The 22,031-nt window shown below is 35.1% G+C and overlaps 1 protein-coding gene across 6 annotated transcripts in view; it reads right to left on the bottom strand.

The window, feature by feature from the left end:
• LOC122040557 (beta-galactosidase-like) overlaps window positions 1–22,031 on the bottom strand; it is a 30,545-nt gene that overhangs the window by 5,855 nt on the left and 2,659 nt on the right. For all 6 annotated transcript variants that reach the window (XR_006128634.1, XR_006128635.1, XR_006128637.1 and 3 more), the window contains 13 exons: window positions 21,522–21,761; window positions 20,761–20,907; window positions 19,768–19,846; window positions 12,212–12,395; window positions 10,524–10,589; window positions 8,345–8,590; window positions 3,993–4,199; window positions 3,572–3,875; window positions 3,321–3,480; window positions 3,110–3,218; window positions 590–725; window positions 409–464; window positions 20–319 (listed from right to left, as the gene is read on the bottom strand). Coding sequence is in view for 1 of the 6 variants with exons in the window: in XM_042599911.1 (XP_042455845.1) it covers window positions 20–319; window positions 409–464; window positions 590–725; window positions 3,110–3,218; window positions 3,321–3,480; window positions 3,572–3,875; window positions 3,993–4,199; window positions 8,345–8,590; window positions 10,524–10,589; window positions 12,212–12,395; window positions 19,768–19,846; window positions 20,761–20,907; window positions 21,522–21,761 (2,234 nt within the window). In the remaining 5 variants the exon portion in view is untranslated. The remainder of the gene's footprint in view (window positions 1–19; window positions 320–408; window positions 465–589; window positions 726–3,109; window positions 3,219–3,320; window positions 3,481–3,571; window positions 3,876–3,992; window positions 4,200–8,344; window positions 8,591–10,523; window positions 10,590–12,211; window positions 12,396–19,767; window positions 19,847–20,760; window positions 20,908–21,521; window positions 21,762–22,031) is intronic.

The following is a 22,031-nucleotide window of genomic DNA, read 5'->3' as shown; positions in this document are numbered from 1 at the left end:
AGGTTTGCTGAAGAAGTACATGAGGAATGGAATCATCTTTAGCAGATAAAATTAATTGAGTAGAAGCTAGGACATGGCAATCTTTTGCCCACCGGGTTGAATGTCTAAGCTTTCCAATAATAGTCAAAAATACTTCTCTAGCTGAGCATGCTTTCCAAACAGAATACCATGGTGCTGATTCTTGTTCAATGCCATAACTCTCTTGGGCTTGTATTACTGGAAGATTAAGTGTTCCACAGCCTAGGTTGCATCCATCTCCATGAAGATGCCAACTGAATTCTATTTCTTGTGTTGTGTTGAAGTACTGTGCATTAGTTATCTAGAGAAACGTAGATATAAGATATCAAAATGCTGCTCATTCAGATACACAATGAAATTAAAAAAAAAAAAAAAGAAGCAAGGACGTACCTCAACTTTGGTTTCAGCTAAAACAATTTTTATTGGCTGATAAAGATACTTAACTTCTGAAAAAAACCATAATAACAACAGATAAGGATTTATTTTTAAAATGAAGATGAAAGGAAACTAAGATAACAATAAAATCAACATTCATCCACATTAAGGGGATGTATATTAATATAATTACTACCATGCATTGCAGGGTGGGGAGTTCGATCAGGCCACACGATTCCATTCAGACAGAAGTTTAAGTCATTGGGACTATCTCCAAAGTCACCTCCATAAGCCCAGTGTTTACATCCATCAACATCAACTTTCAGTAAACCCTAAAGGCAGGCAATCAACTATGAGCATCCACCAAACCAGTTTATTAAAACTATCCATTTATAGCAAACAACAAACAGCAACTAACAATATTTGGTATAGTATAGGTACCAGTTTTTTGTCAAACCAGTAAGGGATCACTACTGCTGGTACCTCAAACCATGTTAATAAGAATTGTAAAAGCTTAAGATATTACCAATGGAAATGGCAAAAGTAACTTTCCTAACAGCTGAGTTATTATTCAGAACACTCTTCTGTGACCATTATTCATGTCCCATATATGGATGATGTTTTACTCACTAACATTGATAGTGATACACAGAGAACTGCAGAAGTTAAAACATCTAGTAAGATCTCTTACTGGAGGTCAGGGACAACCTTGCACCTTTCATTGGATTTGTTGAAGAGAATTGTACTGCTTTGATGATCTTCAGTTGAGATACACAACTTTGATATTTATGACTTTATTCTTTATTATGTATACATGATGAGCGTTGGCCGTTCTCATTATGCACACATGCAAGATACTCAAATGCATAATAAAAAATAAAGACCAACTCCCCCATCATGTGCCTGATAAAGAATAAGGGTTGATTTAGTTAAGTGTGCATAATATAAAAAATTTAATTTACCAGGTTCTAATAGACCTGGATTAGCAACCTATTCTAGGCAAAGGGTCCAATGGTCCATAAGGCATTTCCTACCCTAAATGTTATTTTTTTTCCGTTTGGTCCAACCCAAAAGCTTTCAATTCACCCTCCCTAAAGTAACAGGCCAGCATTGGCACTTGTTGAAAACAATAACGACAGGTCTCCCCACTCAAGTGTTGTACGTTTTCCATGCCACAATTTAGTTGTTATACCTGACACTCAAATTTGAAATTGTTTCTCTATGCACTCACTTTGAAATAGTCCTTTAGAGGGGTTGTTGGGTTTTTGATTTGGTAGTCCTCTTATTTAGCAACTACCTATGATCACAACAGAACTGAAAATTCCCTTTAGGAGTCACCCTACCATCCAAGGGTGCTCACAACCATAAACAGGAAGATGCTCAAATCCCCTTTCATATGCACTGACTTATTCAAATGACCCGGCTAGAGGGGAAAAAAAAGACTTAGTTTTAGTCTTCCCTTGCAGAGACTTAAGTAACCATTAGGGATCTCCTAGACTTCCAACTAGACACAGAGGGTGAGATTGTCAATCCTTTACCTAAAACAAGAGTACAGAGATCCAAGTCACAGCCCTAAGACTCCACAAACTTCTCCTTGCTTGATGCACCGGCCACCAAAAGGAGAGAAGAGAGGAATTTCTTGAGGGGAGATGGACAGGGAGGAAGATGAAAAACCAAACTCTTGGAAAGAAATTGTGTTGGTCAGTCAAGAGGAGACAAAGAAGAAGATCAGAAACCCTTTCTTTTCCTTTGGGTTGCACACATTACACAACAACAACAACAAAAAAGGTTTCAACCCCTTCATTCCCAGTTTTTTAAGTGAAACCAAATAAATCAACTTCTCTCATTTATACAAACATGGTTAGACACTTAGACTTGAATGCAACTTAACTGCGTAAACTGGCTCCAGTTCAAAAAATCAAGCCTAATCCCTTTTCAACTAAAACACAACCTGATAAAATTGATTCAGAATTTTACTAACCCATTTTCAACTAAAACACACCCCCAATAAAATCGAATTCACTAGACTGACTAATACCACAACCATAGTTCACCAATTTTCTTTAAATCACCGTGCTAATCCTCTCAATTAAAAGCTCCCAAACAATCATTTCTCAATCAAATTACAAGTCTTTAAATTAGCAAAAACAATTGGGGATATTACCCGTCTTGCCATCAAACTTTGCATTCTGTTCGTTTTACTTTTAAGAACTGAAGTGAGTAAAATAGATTAGGAATAATTATTCCTTGGAATAAAGCAAGGAATTGGCATGAAGGATGATCAGGGAATAATAATTCAGTGGGATTGGTATTTCTGTTAATTTTTGTAACCACACATATTCCATGGAAATTACAAGGAATAGAATAGCTATTCCAATAAACCAAAAGTACCATTCTTTTCTCATCTCTTACTAGGAGATTAACAATTAAAGCATGTGTTATGTTAGCATCACTAAGTTGATAACAAAACTATAACTTTGCACGACCAACATACAGAGAAAAAATAGAGACGGAAATATAGTGAATTAGCATGATTAATGGAAAGTGTTCAGTACAACTGGTTCAGAATCATAATAGAATAAATTTAATTATTATAGTAGAGCAACAAGAGTGACCAAAGTATCAGCACACAGTATAAAGGGATCAGAGTAGATAGAACTTAAAAACAAAAAAAAAAAACAAAAAAACTGCTGAAATCATCTCGATTTCAATTAACCTGGTCAACCCAATCCCATATGAAACCACCTTGAAGTCCAAATGTTCCATTAATAGCCTCCCAGTATTTGTGAATATTTCCATTACTATTTCCCATAGCATGTGAGTACCTGACAGAGAAAAGCTTCAGAAAAAACTAATAACAAATAAAGTGGCAAAGAAATAACACGCTAAAACATTGTGATAGCAAAAGAGACTGTTAACAAGCATACTCGCAAAGAATCAAGGGCCGACTTTCATTTGGGTCTTTAGCAATTTTCAAAATGTCCCATACACGCATGTACATGGGGCAAATGATATCTGTTGATGAAGTCCTAGAACCACCACCTTCATAATGCAAGAGTCTTGATGAATCCTTCTCCCTAATCCAACCTAGAATATAATTTGGTATATATAGTCAAGCTTATGGAGAAATGATGGGTACAAGCCTAACACTACAATAATTCCTCTGCAATTCATTTACCTGCCATGGCACAATGATTAGGACCATATCCAGATTCATTCCCCAGAGACCATGATATGATGCATGCATGGTTTTTGTCCCTCTCCACCATGCCAATTACACGATCTAACATAGAACTTGCCCATCTAGATTCTTGTGTTGGGTGCTTAAAAGTACTAGATAAATCAAATCCATGTGTCTCGATATTTGCTTCATCGATCATGTAAACCCCAAAAAGGTCACACAGCTCATACCACCTGGGATGTTGAGGGTAATGACTATTTCTCACAGCATTGATATTATTTTGTTTCATCACAACCAGATCCTTGAAAAAGAAGATGGAATTGTAGTCAGGTAAAAAGGCATACTTTACCTAAGCTACAATAGTCTTTGTTGATGTACAACTCCATGAAAACAAATAAATAAACTGAAAAACAAGCACCTTGATCATGCATGCTTCCAGAGCTGCCTTTCCAGTACGTGGATGATGCTCATGTCTATTCACACCTCGAATAACCACAGGTTGGCCATTAACAAGCAATTGTTTTGGAGCTTGAGATATTTGCCTTATGCCTACTTGACATGATTCACAGTCAAGTATGTTCCCAGAGGAATCTTTGAGCACAAGAACAAGAGTATACAAATTTGGCTGTTTATCAAATGAGAAAATGCTATTTAGGGTCTAGGACAAATTCATTTGGTATTAATTAGAAAGTTAAATGTGTTTTATTTCCCTTACTAGATGTAATATCTTATTCAGCTTTTCTTAAAAGTTGAGGAAGCTATAAATTTGACATGTTTCAAAAGACCTGGAATATTCTACCTGCTGTGATTTATTATTATTATTATTATTATTATTATTATTATTATTATTATCATCATCATCATACAAATACTGTAGTTGAGAAAGCTCTAAATGGATATGCATCATACATTAATTCTCCAACCATTTATAAGAAGCAAAGTTTAAAAAAGTATACGCAAGTGGTATGTGAAAACCTATTGCATAGCAAGCACATATAGATGGAGGCATAGATGGTCAATGTGAAATATTGAAATATTTATATTGATAAAAAAAGACTAGCTTACATATCGACACATAGAAGTGAAAAACACATGCAACATAAAGATCAATAGTAATCAACACTAGATAAGTAACCTGCATGTAATTAATATCTAGTGCTCACAACTAGCAACCATATGCAGTCAATATTAAAATAGACTATATATAGTCAACCCTACTTAGTGGGATAAAGACTTTGTTATTTGTGTATTAAAAATATTAACAAAAATTACATTAATAAAGACTTCAAACATACATGCAATTAATAAGTATATTTAATCAAAGTATCCATCATATTGGGGAAAAAACATATGTTGATCATACAATGCAGAACAAAAATATATCAATCAGTATTTGTAAATAGATCCCATAAGATAGGGATGACAATGAGGCAGAAGAGATTTTCAATTCCTATCCCATTCCATATAGGAAACAGGGTAGGTAAGAGAAATTCTTCAACTTCCCTACCCCTCCTCATTTCTCATACGGGTTAGGTTTGGAATGACAATATAAAATATAATATAAAATATAAAATACATATTATTATTATATATATAACATTGTAAATTAAAGTCAAGCAACTCCACCAATGACAAGCTAGTCATGGTCGATCCCAAGCCCGGATAAAGGGGAGAGGTTGCGTTAGGTTGCCTGTCAGTATTAAAACTATGACAAATATTCAATGGATCCATTAAACTATTGTGTTAATGCTAGGTTGTTCTCCGAAAGCAACATGTTGTAGGGTCTGACTGTAACGTCTCGACAAAGACCGTTACATCTCCAGAACTCGGGTGTATTGCTAAAGTACCTATAAAACTTATCGGAAAGTTCTACAAATCCGCAGTTAGACTCGCTATATTATATAAAGCTGAATGTTGGACTATGACTCGAGCACATGGGCAGAAGATAAGTGTTGCAGAGATGAGAATATTAAGGAAGATGTGTGGGCATACGAGGATGGACAGAATAAGAAATAAGAGCATTAGAGAGAAAGTCGGAGTTGCAACTATTGAGAGAAAACTCCGAGAGACACATTTAAGATGGTACGGATATGTACTTAGACGATCAATAAATGCTCCAGTTAGGTGATGTGAAACTATGACAAACAGGCATATCAAACGAGGAAGACCAAAAAAGACTTGGTTAGCAACAATAAAATAAGATAAAATTTATTTAAGTATAGATAATGATATAGTAGGAGATAGAGCTTAATGGTGTAAAAGATTCATATAGCCGACCCCACCTAGTGGGATAAATTTGGTTATTGTTGTTGTAAATTAAATTCAAGCGAGTCTAGCAGAGTAGAGCTTAAAAATTCAATCCATACCTGCCTCACCCCATAAGAGTTGTTTCTTAGGCCTCATCCCTATCCCATTTATGTTTCAGGTGAAGTAGAGTGACCTCAATCTGGTTAAGGTTGGGATGGGTCTTGATGGGGTGAGGTAAATTGTGATCCTTAATGTGAAAAATATCATATATATGTGTGACAAGCATATAACTAATTTATCTATCACAGTATCACTTGCAAAATAAGTATTTAAGTTAGACAAGCTACCAATTACCAGATACCAAATAGAATAATTGGTTTTAAGCCAATTCAGCTTAGTCTAAAATGGTTCACATGTCTCTCTTTTAACTGCACTTGCAGACTGCATGTCTTATATGTGGGTTGTTACTGCACACGCCGACTGCATATGCTATATGTGGGCCACAAGCAACTTCTACGTGATCTCCTAAAATTCCACCTTGGGAAATGTTCTCATAATAGAGAACAACAAAGAACCAACAACACATAGAAGTTATTAATCCACTGTTACTTCATTTTTTCCCCCACTTTCTTTCTTCCTCAAACATAGGTTCTTCCTCCATCAGCATAGATTGGCTGAAGCAACCTATTTTATTACTGGATTAAGTATATCCAGTCAAATCTAAAGAATCCAGGAAGAGAATGCCTGACATTAAGTGTCCCAAGGAATATTCGATTTTCAAGTAATGGTATCTGTACCCATAGCAAACTCTCGTTAAACAGATAAGTAGCAGCCAGTATACAGAGAAGTTGTGCCGAGACCATTGATAGGACACTTACACGCATGGCATGATGCTCAGGCTTAAAAATATTCAATAACAGATTTTAACAAGATTTTGTATCCAGCAAACAACAGCGCATCAGCCTACTGTATTTAATGAAAATGTAGTGTCAAAAAACTCTCATAATGAACAAAAGCAAAAAAATCGAAATTTGACTACCACAATGTCAAATTGCACATATGGGCAGGTTGGATTGATTGACAATAAAAAAAATGAAAAAAAAATTAACAGAATTTTGTTTGAACTCATCAACATTCTATGGCCCAAAAAAATTCTTAAAACATGCCCTTGTCTATAAAACTCAAGTATGATATTGATTTGCCCATGAAGTTTGACAATGCTACAATGAAATAAAAATTAGTTTGAAAGAAAACCATCTATCATAACTTGCAACATTTTGTCTTGACAACAATAAACAAGTAACCCAAATATTTCAATGTTTCTACAAAAAGATACTGAGACATCTCATATAGTTGGACGGACAAGTACATTTTTCTGGATAGAACTAGCACCTAGATTTTAGTCCAACAGAATTTCATAAAAAAGAAAAGAAATAAATATAATGAATTCTAGAAAGTAAATTATGTATCCAAATTGCATCAAGACATAGAAAAATATAACAAATAATTAACTTATCCAACGTTTCTGCATTCCTGTCTTTTGGAAACCTCAACGAGAACGACAGCTTCAGCACATCTGCATGTTGGGCTAATCCTACCAATAGCAATTAATTGTAATACAACTTTGTTTGCTTCATACAAAATTAACTAGCATTGTTGTGTTTGTTTGACAGCAAAGACTGGTTAACAGCCGTAAATATTTCAAAGACAAAAGGTAAGCTCAGAGAAGCATTTTTGTGAGTCAAGAAGCTATGCTTGATCCATGTATTTCAAATTAAAACTTGAACTATCACTATTTGATTTCTTAATAACCTTGGCTATCCTATTTGACATAAATATTTAAATAAATAAATATTAAAACCATGACTGACAAATTTAAATCTATACATGATACTAAATATACATATCTAGTAAAATATATGCCTAGATTAGCCCATCATAGGCTATGCTTAGCCAAATTAAGCGAGAAGAAATAAGTAAAAAGCCAAATATTTAGAATATTTAAATTAAAATTTAATAATGACAAAGTAAAATGGTTATAGAATTAACCCACATGTCAGGCCGTTTTTGGTCCATGTATTGTTGTACTTAATAAACAGCAGACACCAGAAGTCATTTTCAAATCAATATGCACAATTTACTTTCTAGAAAATTGGTTCCTTCCAAAGCAAACTATTTTTACATAGCTTCACTTTTGGGCTCATGAAGGGCAGCCCGGTGCACGAAGCTCCCGCTATGCAGAGTCCCGGGGAAGGATCCATTGTACGCGGCCTTACCTGCTTTTTGCAAGAGGTTGTTTCCAAGATTCGAACCCGTGACCTTTTGGTCACAAAGCAACAACTTTTGGACTCATGAAGATTGCAAATAATTGATAAAGCCAATTAAATTTTAGATAAGCTAACCAGTAAATGTGCTAAATGTATTGAAGGGAAACACAATGATTGAGTAGTAAAATGAAAGATCATAGATTGTCGTGTCCTGCATCAAAATAAATTGCTTGCTTAGAGTGTTGAGATGTCTTACATGCTCACTCGACCAAAGTCTTGGTTTCTCTAATTTACCCTCAAGCAAATAGAAATGGGACCCAAGACTTCCAGTTGGAGGTGGTCTCAGATTCAAATGCAAAACATCATATGAACTTAGATCCATTTCTTCATTATCTTTTCCACTGGTAGACCATCCAGAATTGTCATACAATGTTGCTTCCATGGTTATGTTGGAAAGACTAACATTTTCACAGTTCTGCCAGAGATCAAGTTTTACTTCAACCTGAACAAGTCATAGATAGTGAGTCCGAGCCAACAAATCCACACCTCAGTAAAATGTTTCTCAATGGTAAAATTCAGCATCTAGAGAATACAACTGAAGCAGCATATAAGCAACTAAATGTAGTCCCAACAAAAAGAATCTAGATTAGCTGAGGGTTTTCAGAATAAAATCTGAGAAATTGAGTCAATAGTTTGGTTCGATCATCAATGATAAGAGCAATGAGCATATGAAAGGCATATGCTTGAACAAGTTTGAGTGTGCAAGGTCGAAAATACACCTTTTCAAGGCCTTCAAATTTTTTTTTTGTTTTTTTAGCAACAAGTTCTGGCTCAAGATTTCATTTCAAAAAGCCTGAAATGATACAACGATCCTACAATGATCTTCAAAAGATTTAGACATGATTAAACTTAATTTAACTGCTAACAAAATGATGGGGAAATTTTCTCAGATTAACAATCGCTGAAACTTGAGCAATTTATAAAAATTACTGCTTGTCAGAAACTTGATATAAGCAATAATATATATATACACACATGAGGAATAAGTTCAAGTGCCCAAGTAACTGCAATGACAACAGAAATTTAGTTCAATCCATGCATTGCAATTTATTTTAGTGTTCTGCATGTTGTCCTCCTGCAGAACCATGCCTCTTTCATTCCAAGTTTCACAGTTCGTCTTGTATTCTTAGATCTCTTGCCTTCACTTCTCTCCAGTGTCTGCTCACTCTCATTTCATTGTGCCCATTCTGCTCAACTTCATAATTCTTGCAAGGTAAACTATTTTAAATTAACTTCATTATGAATCTTATTCTTAACTAGTATAAGAAGTAAGCTTAGCTAGTTTTCATGTAGGATATGAAATAGGATTTCCAATCAAAGCTACAATTTAGAGGTAGATTAGTAGCTTTAAATAACCTACTTTCAGATAATTTAGCAATACCTCAGTATCTGAATGTAGCGCATAGGAATCATTTCACACTGAAAACCTCCATCAGTGATTTTTTTTAAAATCGCCTTGATGAGGTTTTACAGTTTGAAAATTTCTTTTATTCACAAAAAAAATATGTTGTAATGGTTGCTTTAGCAGTTCAAAGGAGTAATCTTAGCAAACATATATTAAGGTGATTTGTGCAATCGAGGTACATAAAAAAAACACCTTATGGTTATTTTCCTGTAGATAATAAAATTTGGTGGGCACTTCCCAATCCAATTGGCTCAAAAAAAAAAAAACTGAACTATAAGATTTGTTTAGTTTCATGTGACAAAAATCACCTATATGAAAACTAAAATCTATTTGAAGGGAATGATGGATAACAACACCAGACATTAAGAAGTCAAGGATCTAAATGAACAATGAATTTACTGTGTTTTAGTTGACAGATCAAGTTTTTCCTTTATGTATAACAATTCTTCATCTGAAGGCAAAGAGTATGTTGGCTATTATACAAATTGAGAAAGAAAAAAAGGAGAAGAAAGAAAGTATATTCCTTGTGTTATCTTAGAACTGCACCAATTATTTGGGTAGGCTACATCTGTTGAAATTCGCATCATAATAATATACTTAAGTGACCTAAATCAAGGTTAAAATTTTTGGTTCAGATCAATTTCAATTGCTGGCTCGAATGATACATAATGATATCAGCATACAATACATGAGATTCCAGAAGCACCTCTCAATTTTAACTGCATCCCAAGGAAGTAATTTATATTCCTCTTTCCTTATTGAATTACACAACCAAAAAGACTTTTATGAAATTAAGGAAAGAACAGGAGCTCTAGATGTGATATCAAAAAACATAACACCAATGGTGGAATGCATAATAGATTATATTCACATGAACTATTAATAAAACACAAAATACCCGACAAATCCTTTTATGCAACTGAACCACTAAGTTTAGATAACTGTTTTGAACATTTAATCTGTAATTTACCTGAAGATCAGCTGTGAGAAAATTTTGGTCCAGAGTTGACTTGAAAAAGTAATCTGTAATAAATACCTGCACAAGTACAAGGTTGCAATCATCATATAAAATAAAGATGTCAAATTGCCTTGGGGAGTTTGAAAAACTTGTGAGGCCATCACCGATCTGCATTTCCCGATTTAGACAAGTGGCCAGTGGGAAACTTTGGCCAGGCCAGTCACCTTTTTCTTTGAAAAGATGTCAAATTGCCAACAACGAGGAATGATGTTTCATATAAAAATATACTGTCAAAAAGAATTCAATTCCTACCTTACATATAAGCTGAGAAATGGACCAATAAAATGAGAAGATAATACATCTCTTGACAAACATAATGGAAAGTAAAAGAATGGCTGTTTGATAATTTAGAATAAAGTTTTAAATTTTTGTATTTTGAGTGTGTTAATTTTTGGAGAAATATTCTACATAATCTTAGTAGCCCCTACTACCTATATTATATAATATGAATATATAGATAGATATTATTGATGAAACATTACACTAACATCCCCATATTATGCACAATACATGTCATGCTCATAATCCTCCTCAAGATGATTCAGATGTATTATAGAAACCAAGCTTATATAGATATATTGTAACTGTAAACCCTCTTAACGATTTGGTTAGCAAATTCGCTACCAATTAATCATTAGAGCCAAAAAAGAGGTGATGATCTCCATAAATTGTATCTTCTCTCTTTAAAATGGTAATTTTTGTCTTCTTATGAAATATAATGTTCTAAGTTATATACATAGCATTTCAGTACAACTTCATTAGCTTTGTAGGAACATATCTCAATTATCAACCCAAATGAGCTTGCACTTTGCTAAGGTCATGGCCTGATACTCTGTCCCTATTTGCCATAAACTTTAAGGATTGAAGACAAGGATAACCAAGGCATCTATGGATCTGGAGAGGAAGAGTGCAACCAAAAACGGCAATGATGTAGGCACATCCAACCCACGACTCACACCAACGTCAATCACTTTGCTTGTCTATAAATTTTAAATAGAAACAGAGGGGGCATCAAATAAAATAGAGCAGTTTAAAGATTTACTAATAGATCAAATTTAAGGAAATTATGATAACATTTTTATGATTTACTAAACAGAGGTTTTCTGATTGGAGGTTCTGTAGATAGTTAGAGGTATGTAATGATGAAGGCTTGACTTCATCAAAGGTCTATGATATCCACAATTATGAATCCCTAATAGGTGAATTTCATAATCACAAAACAATGTCATACACCAGATCAATAAGTCAACAACTTGGGGCATACTGAGGTGCGCAATTTTTTGCACCAACAAAGAATCTTTTGCCAACTGATGGCTTGATTTTCCAAAGTTTGTCTTCATTCATTCAAATTTGATCCAATCTAAACTTAAATTTGAATACCATATATTTTTACCCTTTCCAATTGGATCAGGTTTGTTTGGACCAGAAAATTTTCTGATCAAATCAATAACAGACATCCAAGAATTGAGGCATGAAACCTGGTTGTGAACCATGGCATTGACAACTAATGGTATATATGCGGTGCAAGGATGTTGGCACACTGAACTACTCCTATAGTCCTAGTATGTGGATATGATCGAAATTCCAACATGGATTAACAAAGACTTCTATGCATGCAGAAAAATTGAGATAAACCAAACCTGGGGCTTTGATAGAAGAAGTACATCCCGGTGAATACCAGACAACCACCAATGGTCTTGATCTTCCAAATATGAACCATCGCTCCATCTCATGACTTGAACAGAGAGAACATTATCCTTGTCCGAATCAAAAGGGTAGCAGTGATCAGTAATTTCAAACTCAGCTGGAAGTCTGCTATCCTGGCTGCATCAGCACATGTGGGACATGGTACAAAGAATGAATAGGAAAATCAAGGTTTCGTGCAATGAAATAGGCATATTATCATTCTTAAGTTGCGGACTAAAAATTGGCATGTTCAAATAGGCTATCAACATAATACTTACCAAGGCATATCAATTTTAATATTAAACAACATTTTGCATGTATTCCCCGTTTTATAATAATTAAGTTATTTGAGTGATTGGGTTATATCAGTATTGTGGGTTTAATCCGAAAGTGGATTTTCCAGTTCCAGAGTATGGTGTTGAGTCTATGCACACACATAATGTAATGACTCATTTAACAACAATAATACAATATTTCATCTTTCTCAACTTTATCTCACAACATGTTGTCTTAAAGCTAGTTTTCTTTCACCACTTTTCTCTTTTCATAAACACACTCACCAATGGGGACACGAGGGAGGGATTGGCGATAGTTCTTAAATTTTAAATTCTATCCCTTAAATATTTTAGAAAATTACTCTAACTATTTTTTTTGAGTCCGCCATTGCCACTCACGGTTGCTTTTCCTTGAGAGCATACACATCAGCTTCTCTAAATATAGAATTTACCTTAAATTTTACATTTTACATAAAAAAAACTTTGCATCAACTACCATATCCATTCTCTAAATTTAGATTTCATGAATAGTATTTCTCTAAATTTAGGAAATGAAATTCATTCCCTAAACATTAAAATATCATTTAATTTAGGAGAGAGAAAAAATAAAGGGAATGGATTGGATAATAAAAAGTAGATATTACATAGGGAGAGAGAAAATAATAAAAAAATGGAAGAGAGAGAGAAGAAAATAATTAAAAAAAATAAAGATAATGGAAATTTTAGGATAGCTGATGTAGTATGTGGTGAAAAATGATGATCTAAATTTAATAAGTGGATGATTTATCCCAAATTTTAGAGATATTATAAAGAAATTGATGTGGATGCTCTAACAATAGTATGTTTCCAATCTATTAGGAACACCTCCACACCCTACTGATGCCAAAAGGCAAAACCCCTTCCTTGACAAGTTTCTCTCACCACGAGCATTATGTGGATTGTGGAATCCCTCTCCCACTGGTCAAGCTTCCTTTGTTACCCTTTTCGCATGACGAGAAGACTAATGTAGTGGTAACCCATCATATATGGTAAACACACCATGTTCTTGATAACTCTCTTCAAGCTACACCTCCTCCAAGCTTCTCCCTTTGCATTCTCTTCACCGGTCCCCACATCAACCACTAAAGAGTGCCACAACATTAAGGGAATGATCCTCTTCTTAAAGTTCTCGCATCGCTTTTACCTCCTCTACATGTAATCACAAGGCAGCTTTCACACTAACTCTAGCTATACTCACCTTCTTTGATGCTCGCCTTGGCATTCAATTCCTTCCCCTCCATCATATCTAATCCCCTTAACCTCCATAATGTTTGTAGTTCCCCTCCTTCTTGTGATCTCCCATCGACAATTTTATCCGACTCTTAGTGGCAATATCTTGCACGTTTCAAAATAACCAAATTTTGACAAAAATAAGGAAGCTATGCAGAAGATTTGCATGCTCTCCTTTTTGTTGATAGTAGCCCATTAAATATCCACCCAAGCACAAGCAAAGTAGATGCACCCTCTCGATTCACCTTCAGTAGCAACAAGATATTGTTGGTCCGAATCGGCCGGCTGGAGAGGGTTGAGTTGCCTAAAATACTTAAAACAATACCTTCTCGATCTTTCAATTCAAGTTAGTAGCAATAGCAAATAATATTAAACAGAAATAACAACTTAAATAAAATCAGTAAAAGGCACCAGAATTTACTTGGTTACAACCTAGCTGGTTGTTAATCCAAGACAAATGACAGCTCTTAAGAATCTCCTTCATTGAAAGCAGAGAAGTCTTTTACACTCGTTAATAGCTCAGACTATTGCTAGGAAATCAATACAGAAGTTGTTGTGTCTTTCCTAGGTCCAGGAGTCTTTTTATAGCCCCTAGAAAAACTTATCCTCAGGCTGAAAGCGCCTTCGATAAAACTTTATCCTTTCCACCAACGACCAGATTGCCTGATCGAAGGCGCCTTCCATACTGATTGAAGGCGCCTTCAATGGGCGCCTTTTGCCTGAAGGTCACGGAGGCGCCTTCAACTCTTGTTGAAGGCACCTCTAGCAGCTCCATAACTCCACTTGAGCTCTTTCGCTGCTCCGATCTCCTGGGTGATTTTGGCCAACGGAATAGGACTCACCCGAACCAAATTTCCGACCTTCTCCTCGAGCAAGCTTCCGCTCCGGCTTCTCGTCCCTCGGACGTCGCACACGTCCTTCTCGTCCACCGGCGTACTCTTCCACAGCGTCTCGTCCCTCGGACGCACCGAGCCCATCGGACCTAACTTAACTTGGTTGATCACACCAAATATAACCTTGGGGTTCTAACAATCTCCCCCTTTTTTTATATGAGCAACCCAAGTTAAGTTAGGGTCACACCAAAAACAACCTTGGGTTCCAACAATCTCCCCCTTTTTTGATATGAGCAACCCAAGTTAAGTTAAGGCAAATAAATATAAAGTTAAAGCAATAAAAATAAAGTGCAAAACGATTTACAATTTGAATAATGCAATAAAGTGCAAAAAGATTTAAATTTGTACTACCTCCCCCTAGACTTAATTTCCCTTATCCCCCTTTAATCACATAAAAAATTGGGGTAACACAAAAAGGCTAAGGGTAACTTTCCAAAAACAAAAAGTAAGTTATTTTAAAAAACTTATCAATTTTTTGAAAATTTTTGAAAGTTTAGAAAAAAAATTTGAAAATTATTTTGATATCACTTGAAAAATTGCAACAATTTTTTAAACTTTAAGTTTTAAAAAAAAAAATCTAAGTTAAGAAATTGACAAAAATTGAAAGTATTATTTTAACTAACTATTTCATGCTTATCAATTTGTCAATTAAATATTCAATTCAGTAATTGCTTCCAGGCTGTGGCAAGGCACTAGATCTTCTTGGTTATTGGATCACCAACCACTTCTAGACAAAGTCTCTTAAAGAATTCAAATATTTAATGTACTTTCTGAAAGTCCTAAGTCTAATTGAACTTTAATTTAGACAAGTCTTTGGAACCCAATATAGGTTCCTTTCAACTGAGTTAATTAGAAATTTCGGGAGTACATAACTTTTGGATATTTTTCTGATTTAACCCTGTGAAATCTAAGATACCAGTTCAGATTTTTATATTTCCTAATTTTTTTATTATATGAGCATGTACTATTTTTCAGATATTCTATCTTTGTTTTCAATTTGTCATTTTCTATTTTCAAATTATCATATAAATCTAGTGGACATGCTTTGAGCAATTGTATTTTTAAATCTAAGTTTTCTTTTTCTAACTTGCAACAATTTTTTGATAAGAACTTAACAAATTTGAATAGCTTATCAAGCGGAAGAGATCGTACCTGACTTACCTTGTCGATCCCGTCATCCGTAGCTCCCCTGAACTGCTGCTTTCTTCTGATGTAGCTCCCCCTTCATCGATGCTCTCGATGCTCATTTCGAAAGAACTTTCTTCCTGTTCGTCTTCTTGAAGACTTGCCATCAACGCAAGTCCGGAAAAGGCTTCGACCTCCGATTCGGACGACGTTTCGTCCCACGTCGCCTTTAGGGTCTTGTATTTGTTCTTTTGAACAGGCTTCTTGTTTTTACCTTTGTCCTTATCGTTGATCTTTAACTTAGGACAGTTGTCTTTAATGTGTCCTTCTTCATTGCAGTGGTAGCATCTAATTGTCTTTTTCTTTCTACCCTGCAGATGGTTAGATTTTCGAGTTTTAAATAATTTCTTAAACTGTCTTACCATCATTACCGTTTCGTTGTCGTCGAGAGAGGATTTTGAAGTTTGTTCGTCCATCTTTACCATAAAGGTAATATTGTGCTTCGGCTCCTTCGGATCTGCACATCTTGTTTCGTGAACTTCAAAGGTAGAAAATAACTCTTCTAGCGTAGTTGAATCTAAATCCTTAGATATGTAATAAGCATCTACTAATGATGCTCATTCAATACTTCTAGGGAATGCGTTAAGCGCGTACCTTAGCGAATCTCGGTTACTTACCTTTTCTCCGAGATTCGTGAGTCCAATAATGAGCTCCTTGATCCTTGAATGAAGGTGTACAACTATTTCGCCTTGTTCCAGTTTGATGTTGCTGATCTGGTTTCTGAGCAGATCCCATCTTGCGAGTTTCGCCTCCGAGGTTCCATCATGTAGTTCTAGGAACTTCTCCCAGAGCTCCTTTGTAGACTCGTAGGCTCCGATCCGATTGACTTCTTGTGGCGATAGAACGCTTAGCAGATGGAACTCTACTTTACCGTTTGCCACGAAATCAGCTTGCTCCTTTTTGGTCCAGTGGTATTTATCTTTGCCTTCGGGTGCTACAAAACCGAACTCCATTATTAAAAAAAAATCGAAATCAGTTTTGAAAAATACCTCCATCTTCTCTTTCCAGTTAACGAAGTCCCCCTCAAACTTTGGTGGGTGGATGCTTGAACCAGCCATCTCGTGTGCTTCGTTCGGCGATTAGTCCTCCTAAAACTGTTAGGCTCTAATACCACTTGTTGGTCCGGGTCAGCCGGCTGGAGAGGGTTGAGTTGCCTAAAACACTTAAAACAATACCTTCTCGATCTTTCAACTCAAGTTAACAGCAATAGCAAATAAAATTAAACAGAAATAACAACTTGAATAAAATCAGTAAAAGGCACCAGAATTTACTTGGTTACAACCTAGCTGGTTGTTAATCCAAGACAAATGACAGCTCTTAAGAATCTCCTTCACTGAAGGCGGAGAAGCCTTTTACACTCGTTAATAGCTCAGACTATTGATAGGAAATCAATACAAAAGTTGTTGTGTCTTTCCTAGGTCCAGGGGTTTATAGCCCTTGGAAAAACTTATCCTCAGACTGAAGGCGCCTTCCATAGGGCTGGAAGGCGCCTCCAGCGAGGCAAAGGATAAAACTTTATCCTTTCCGCCAACGGCCAGATTGCCTGGTCGAATGGAAGGCGTCTTCCATGGCTGGTGGAAGACGCCTTCAGCCATTGAAGCCGCCTTCTGCCTGAAGGTCGCGGAGGCGCCTTCAACTCTTGTTGAAAGCGCCTCTAGCAGCTCCATAACTCCACTTGAGCTCTTCCGCTGCTCTGATCGCCTGGGTAATTTCAGCCAACGGAATAGGGCTCACCCGAACCCAATTTCCGACCTTCTCCTCGAGCAGGCTTCCGCTTCGACTTCTCGTCCCTCGAACGTCGTGCACGTCCTTCTCGTCCACCGACGTACTCTTCCACAGTGTCTCGTCCCTCGGACGCACTGAGACAGTCAGTTCTCTCCCGTGCCATCCTTCTCGCTAGTCGCGTCTTCCGCTCGACTTCCTATGCTCCTAAGCTCCTGCACACTTAGACACAGGGATCAGAACATAACAGGACCTAACCTAAATTGGTTGATCACACCAAAAACAACCTCGGGGTTCCAACAGATACTCCACTACAATTCAGACCAAAGCCGAAACACTCCTTCACTCTGCTGATATATCTACTCCAGTTGTTTAGCGCTTGGCTTAAATGAATTTGCTTAGACTATGTTGTCAAGCCAATAAAACAATAGATTATTATACCATGTTTGATGTTGCTATTTTCCAAGAGGAAAAAAAAAATATGCCGAGGGAAACTTACTTTGATGAATCCATGAGCAACAATGTTTAAAATTCAATTATACAAGGTCTGGCAAACAAGAATCATAAATTAATTATCAGATGACTAGCACAATCTACAATCAGGGTCGGCCCTGAGGCATGTCACCAGGGGCGATGGCTAAGGGCCCCTGATTTTTAGGGGCCCCCAAATTTGACATGCATATATAATATATATTATATATACTTAGATTGTTTTAATAAAAACTTAAAAAATATATTTGATTGGATTATTTTAATAAAGGTCCAAAATATATATATTGTTGAATTATTTTAATAAAGGTCCAAAAAAAATATATTTTCTATTAAAATTTAAGAAAAAAATCTAAAAAAGAAAAGAAAGGAAAAAACGAAGAAGGTAAACGATCCTTTTTTTTTCTCTTTCCAAGATTTTATTTCTTATACAATTCTTTCTTTATTAATTTATTTACAGTAGTTAAAAGACTCTAATGAGTAAAGTATGAATCTTGAACGCTAATTTCCTCCTTTCTTCTCTTTGAATCTCTTCTAATTAAATTAGAAAAGTTTATTAATTTTAATTTCATCAACATCATCATTCATCAATATACAAACTTACAACGTAAGTTACCTACTTATCTATATTTTTTCTTATTGTCAATATTCAATATTGATTTTTAATATAATATTTTATAATTTTTCTTACATATTTAAGAGAGTTTAAATAAATCATCCTAATTTTAATCATCATAGAATAAGTTATATCGATTGCTTCAAGCACAAACCTGGCTTTATTATTCTTTGACTATTATTTTCACTGCTTGTGTTTGTTTCATTGTTAGCTTTGTTGCTAGTTTTGTGTGTTTTATTTTTACACTTGAAATTTTTAATACAAACATGTTTCTAAAAAAATATCAATCTTGGAGTTAGAAAAGAAACAAAAGAAAAAGAGTGGAACTGATTATTAAAACTCACAAAGGTGTTCTTCGTAAGTTTTTTAAAACTAACTCTTCAATTGAAAATTCAGTTGATGAATTGCAAGAAGAAAGTCAAGAAGAACTAAATGATCATGTAACAAATGAGCAGCAATCGAGTAATCAAAAAGAATTAAATAATCATGCAATCAATGAGCGGGAAGAATTGAGAGAAAATGATGATCATAATCATGCAACGAATGAGCAGGAAGAATTGAGAGAAAATGATGATAATGATTTGAATATAAATGGCTTGACAATTTTATGTATCGAAAATGAGGTGTTAGAGAAACTTAATTTTGAAGACCTTATTGATGATTTTGTTTCTCAAAATGCTAGAAGATATAGATTTTTTCAATGATTATTTCATACTGATTTTTTTTTATTTGTAAGTATTACACTTTTGGAGAAACTTAGGAAACATATTTTGTATGGTGTTGCATTTTTTGAAGAATCTTGAGAAATAAATTTTGTATGGAGTTTACCATATTTTAAATGAAATATATTGATTTTCAAGTTTTTCTATTAAACTATATTCAAATTGTACGTTAGTAAATTTTTCCCCTAAGAAGTCACTTTTCTCTTTTCGCCCAAGGGCCCCCAAAAGTCAGGGCCGGCCCTGTCTACAATGATTGGATTTTATATAAACATGAGCAATGCATGAAAAAGGAGCAATAATACAACAGGATTTATAATGAGAATCTCTAAGAAGACACACCTATACCCGATAAGAACACCATTCACCCAAACAAAAAAGGCAGAATCAACAGCCTCAAAATGCAGCAGTATTCTCCGACCTGACAAGTATAAAAACAAAGTGGGATAACTAAATGCCTAGTGGAGGTACATCAAAACAGTCTCTACTGAATAATCAATATTAAACAATAAAGTTGAAGAACACAAGAAGGTGAGAGATGCAAATCTGTACAAATATAACAAGTTCATCTATTATCCTCCGATTTGATTTTTCAAGCTCACAAGTGGTGCGATGATCAAGAATTCCCTTTTCTTCCAAAAGATGAACTGCTGCTAATTAATTGCTTTAACTTGCTAGTGTCATTCCCACAAACACATGTTAGTTATTCATCTTACTTTACTGCCTAGGTTGGAACATTACGACCCTGTTGTACTTATTGTTGATAACACGTCATATATAGTCATGCCTAATACCGTGTACCATATCACTTTTCTCTTCTTATTAGTTAGTATATCTTCTTTTGATGCATTAGTTCATCACGAGATTATGAATTACATTTACAAATGCACATTCTCAATCCACATCATCACCTATCGCCTTGGTTGGACCACACTACAATCCAGCTGTACTTCAATGTTAATAGCACAAATGCCATAAATAGCTCTGTGCTATAGTGTGTCCTATCTCTTGTTTCTTTTTCTTCTTGTTTTATCTTCTTTTGCAATATCTTACAAGAATATGAATCTAATAGAAAACCAGTGGTCAAGAAAATGATGGCTAATTCAGATAAATACATGCACAGATGCATCCCTTGAAATTTGGGAATATTCCATAATACCCTCTCACTCAAATTTTAAATTCAAATCATAGAAATGTAAAAAGAAACAACCAAATTCCAAGGGGTAGATGTAATTCATTTTCTGCCAAATAATAAAAAGAAAAGTAAAAAAAGCAACATAAATCTAAAGAATCAGCAACAACAAATGAAACAGCAAATAAGCCAAATGAACATACCTTTCCATTCTTTCGGAATACGAAAACTTTTACGATAACATCCAGTTGGGTTATCTGAAGGAACATATGGAGGATTCATAGGGAAAGGGTAAATAATATTTGTATAAATGGGGCGATCAAAACCATGCATTTGCCAATTTGATGGAACTGCTCAACAGTGGCAATTGTGTCAGAGTTGGTAATTACACAAGTGCACATAAGAAAGACACAGGAGGAGAGAGGGGCATGCCCATAAAATCATGCTAAAAAATTAACCAAGAGGGAAAGTCACAGAGAGTCTAGTATTTCCACAAAATTAAAGTTAAAATAATGCCAATCATTAAAGCATGATCTGTATTGTGAAGAAAGCACAAACATATCCAGTATACTTAACTAGTTGAGATTTTCCTTCTATTAATGTTAAAATAATATCATAGATTGATCATTCAAGATCAGAATATATAAGGTAAATAAACAGTAAGAGTATGATATTTATCTTTCAGAGCCATATTAACAATGATGGAAACTCTTCCTCTGAGAACTTCAGCTTCCTCAATAAAATATAAGATGATAATGTCCACCATGGATTCTATTAGGAACAAAGATCAAGGAAAGTTAACAGGAGTTTCGATTCCATTTTTTTTCTCTATTAGCACCTATCTGCATGGAATGAAGACAGATGCAGCAAAGGAAAAAACAAAAGAAAAATGAAGACAGCTGCACCTAGGAAATAACAGACAAATGTTGTTGATATAGCTCAGAACTAGAAACACTAAACTTGCCTGGCAGTGTTACCCAGTCTGAATCATCAAAAGTAATAGCATAGAAGTTCACAGGAACACTTTCGGGAGAAGTAGCTAAGAAGAACTTCCAGTGCCCACTTAAAGATTTCACAAAAGGTAATCCTTTGACCCAAAAAGCAGCACTCTCCAAAGCACCAAAAACAGCATCATCATGCCAGAGAGCCAAGTTTGCATTTAGAAAATCAACTTTGCTTCGTTCATACCAATATCTAAGAGAACCTGCATTAGTTGAAAACAAAGCTATGTGGTTAACTACATAACAATGCAATTGCATTGGCTCAAGTTATTGAATATAGAAGAATAGAAGGAATAAACGTATAAGGAAAAAAAGAAAAATTTCTCTCTACCTCTATGTTGCCATGACCAGGAAGTAAGATAAATGAGCAAAGACCAAGATCAGCAGTTATACATCTTCAATTAAACAACATAGAGTAACAATTCATTTAAAGTGAATCTAAAAGCAGGCACACAGTGAAAAATAGAAAGGAA

Source organism: Zingiber officinale, chromosome 2A (genome assembly GCF_018446385.1).
Source record: "Zingiber officinale cultivar Zhangliang chromosome 2A, Zo_v1.1, whole genome shotgun sequence".
In the NCBI taxonomy this organism is placed as follows: domain Eukaryota; kingdom Viridiplantae; phylum Streptophyta; class Magnoliopsida; order Zingiberales; family Zingiberaceae; genus Zingiber; species Zingiber officinale.
This window is presented reverse-complemented; position numbering and strand designations above follow the sequence as displayed.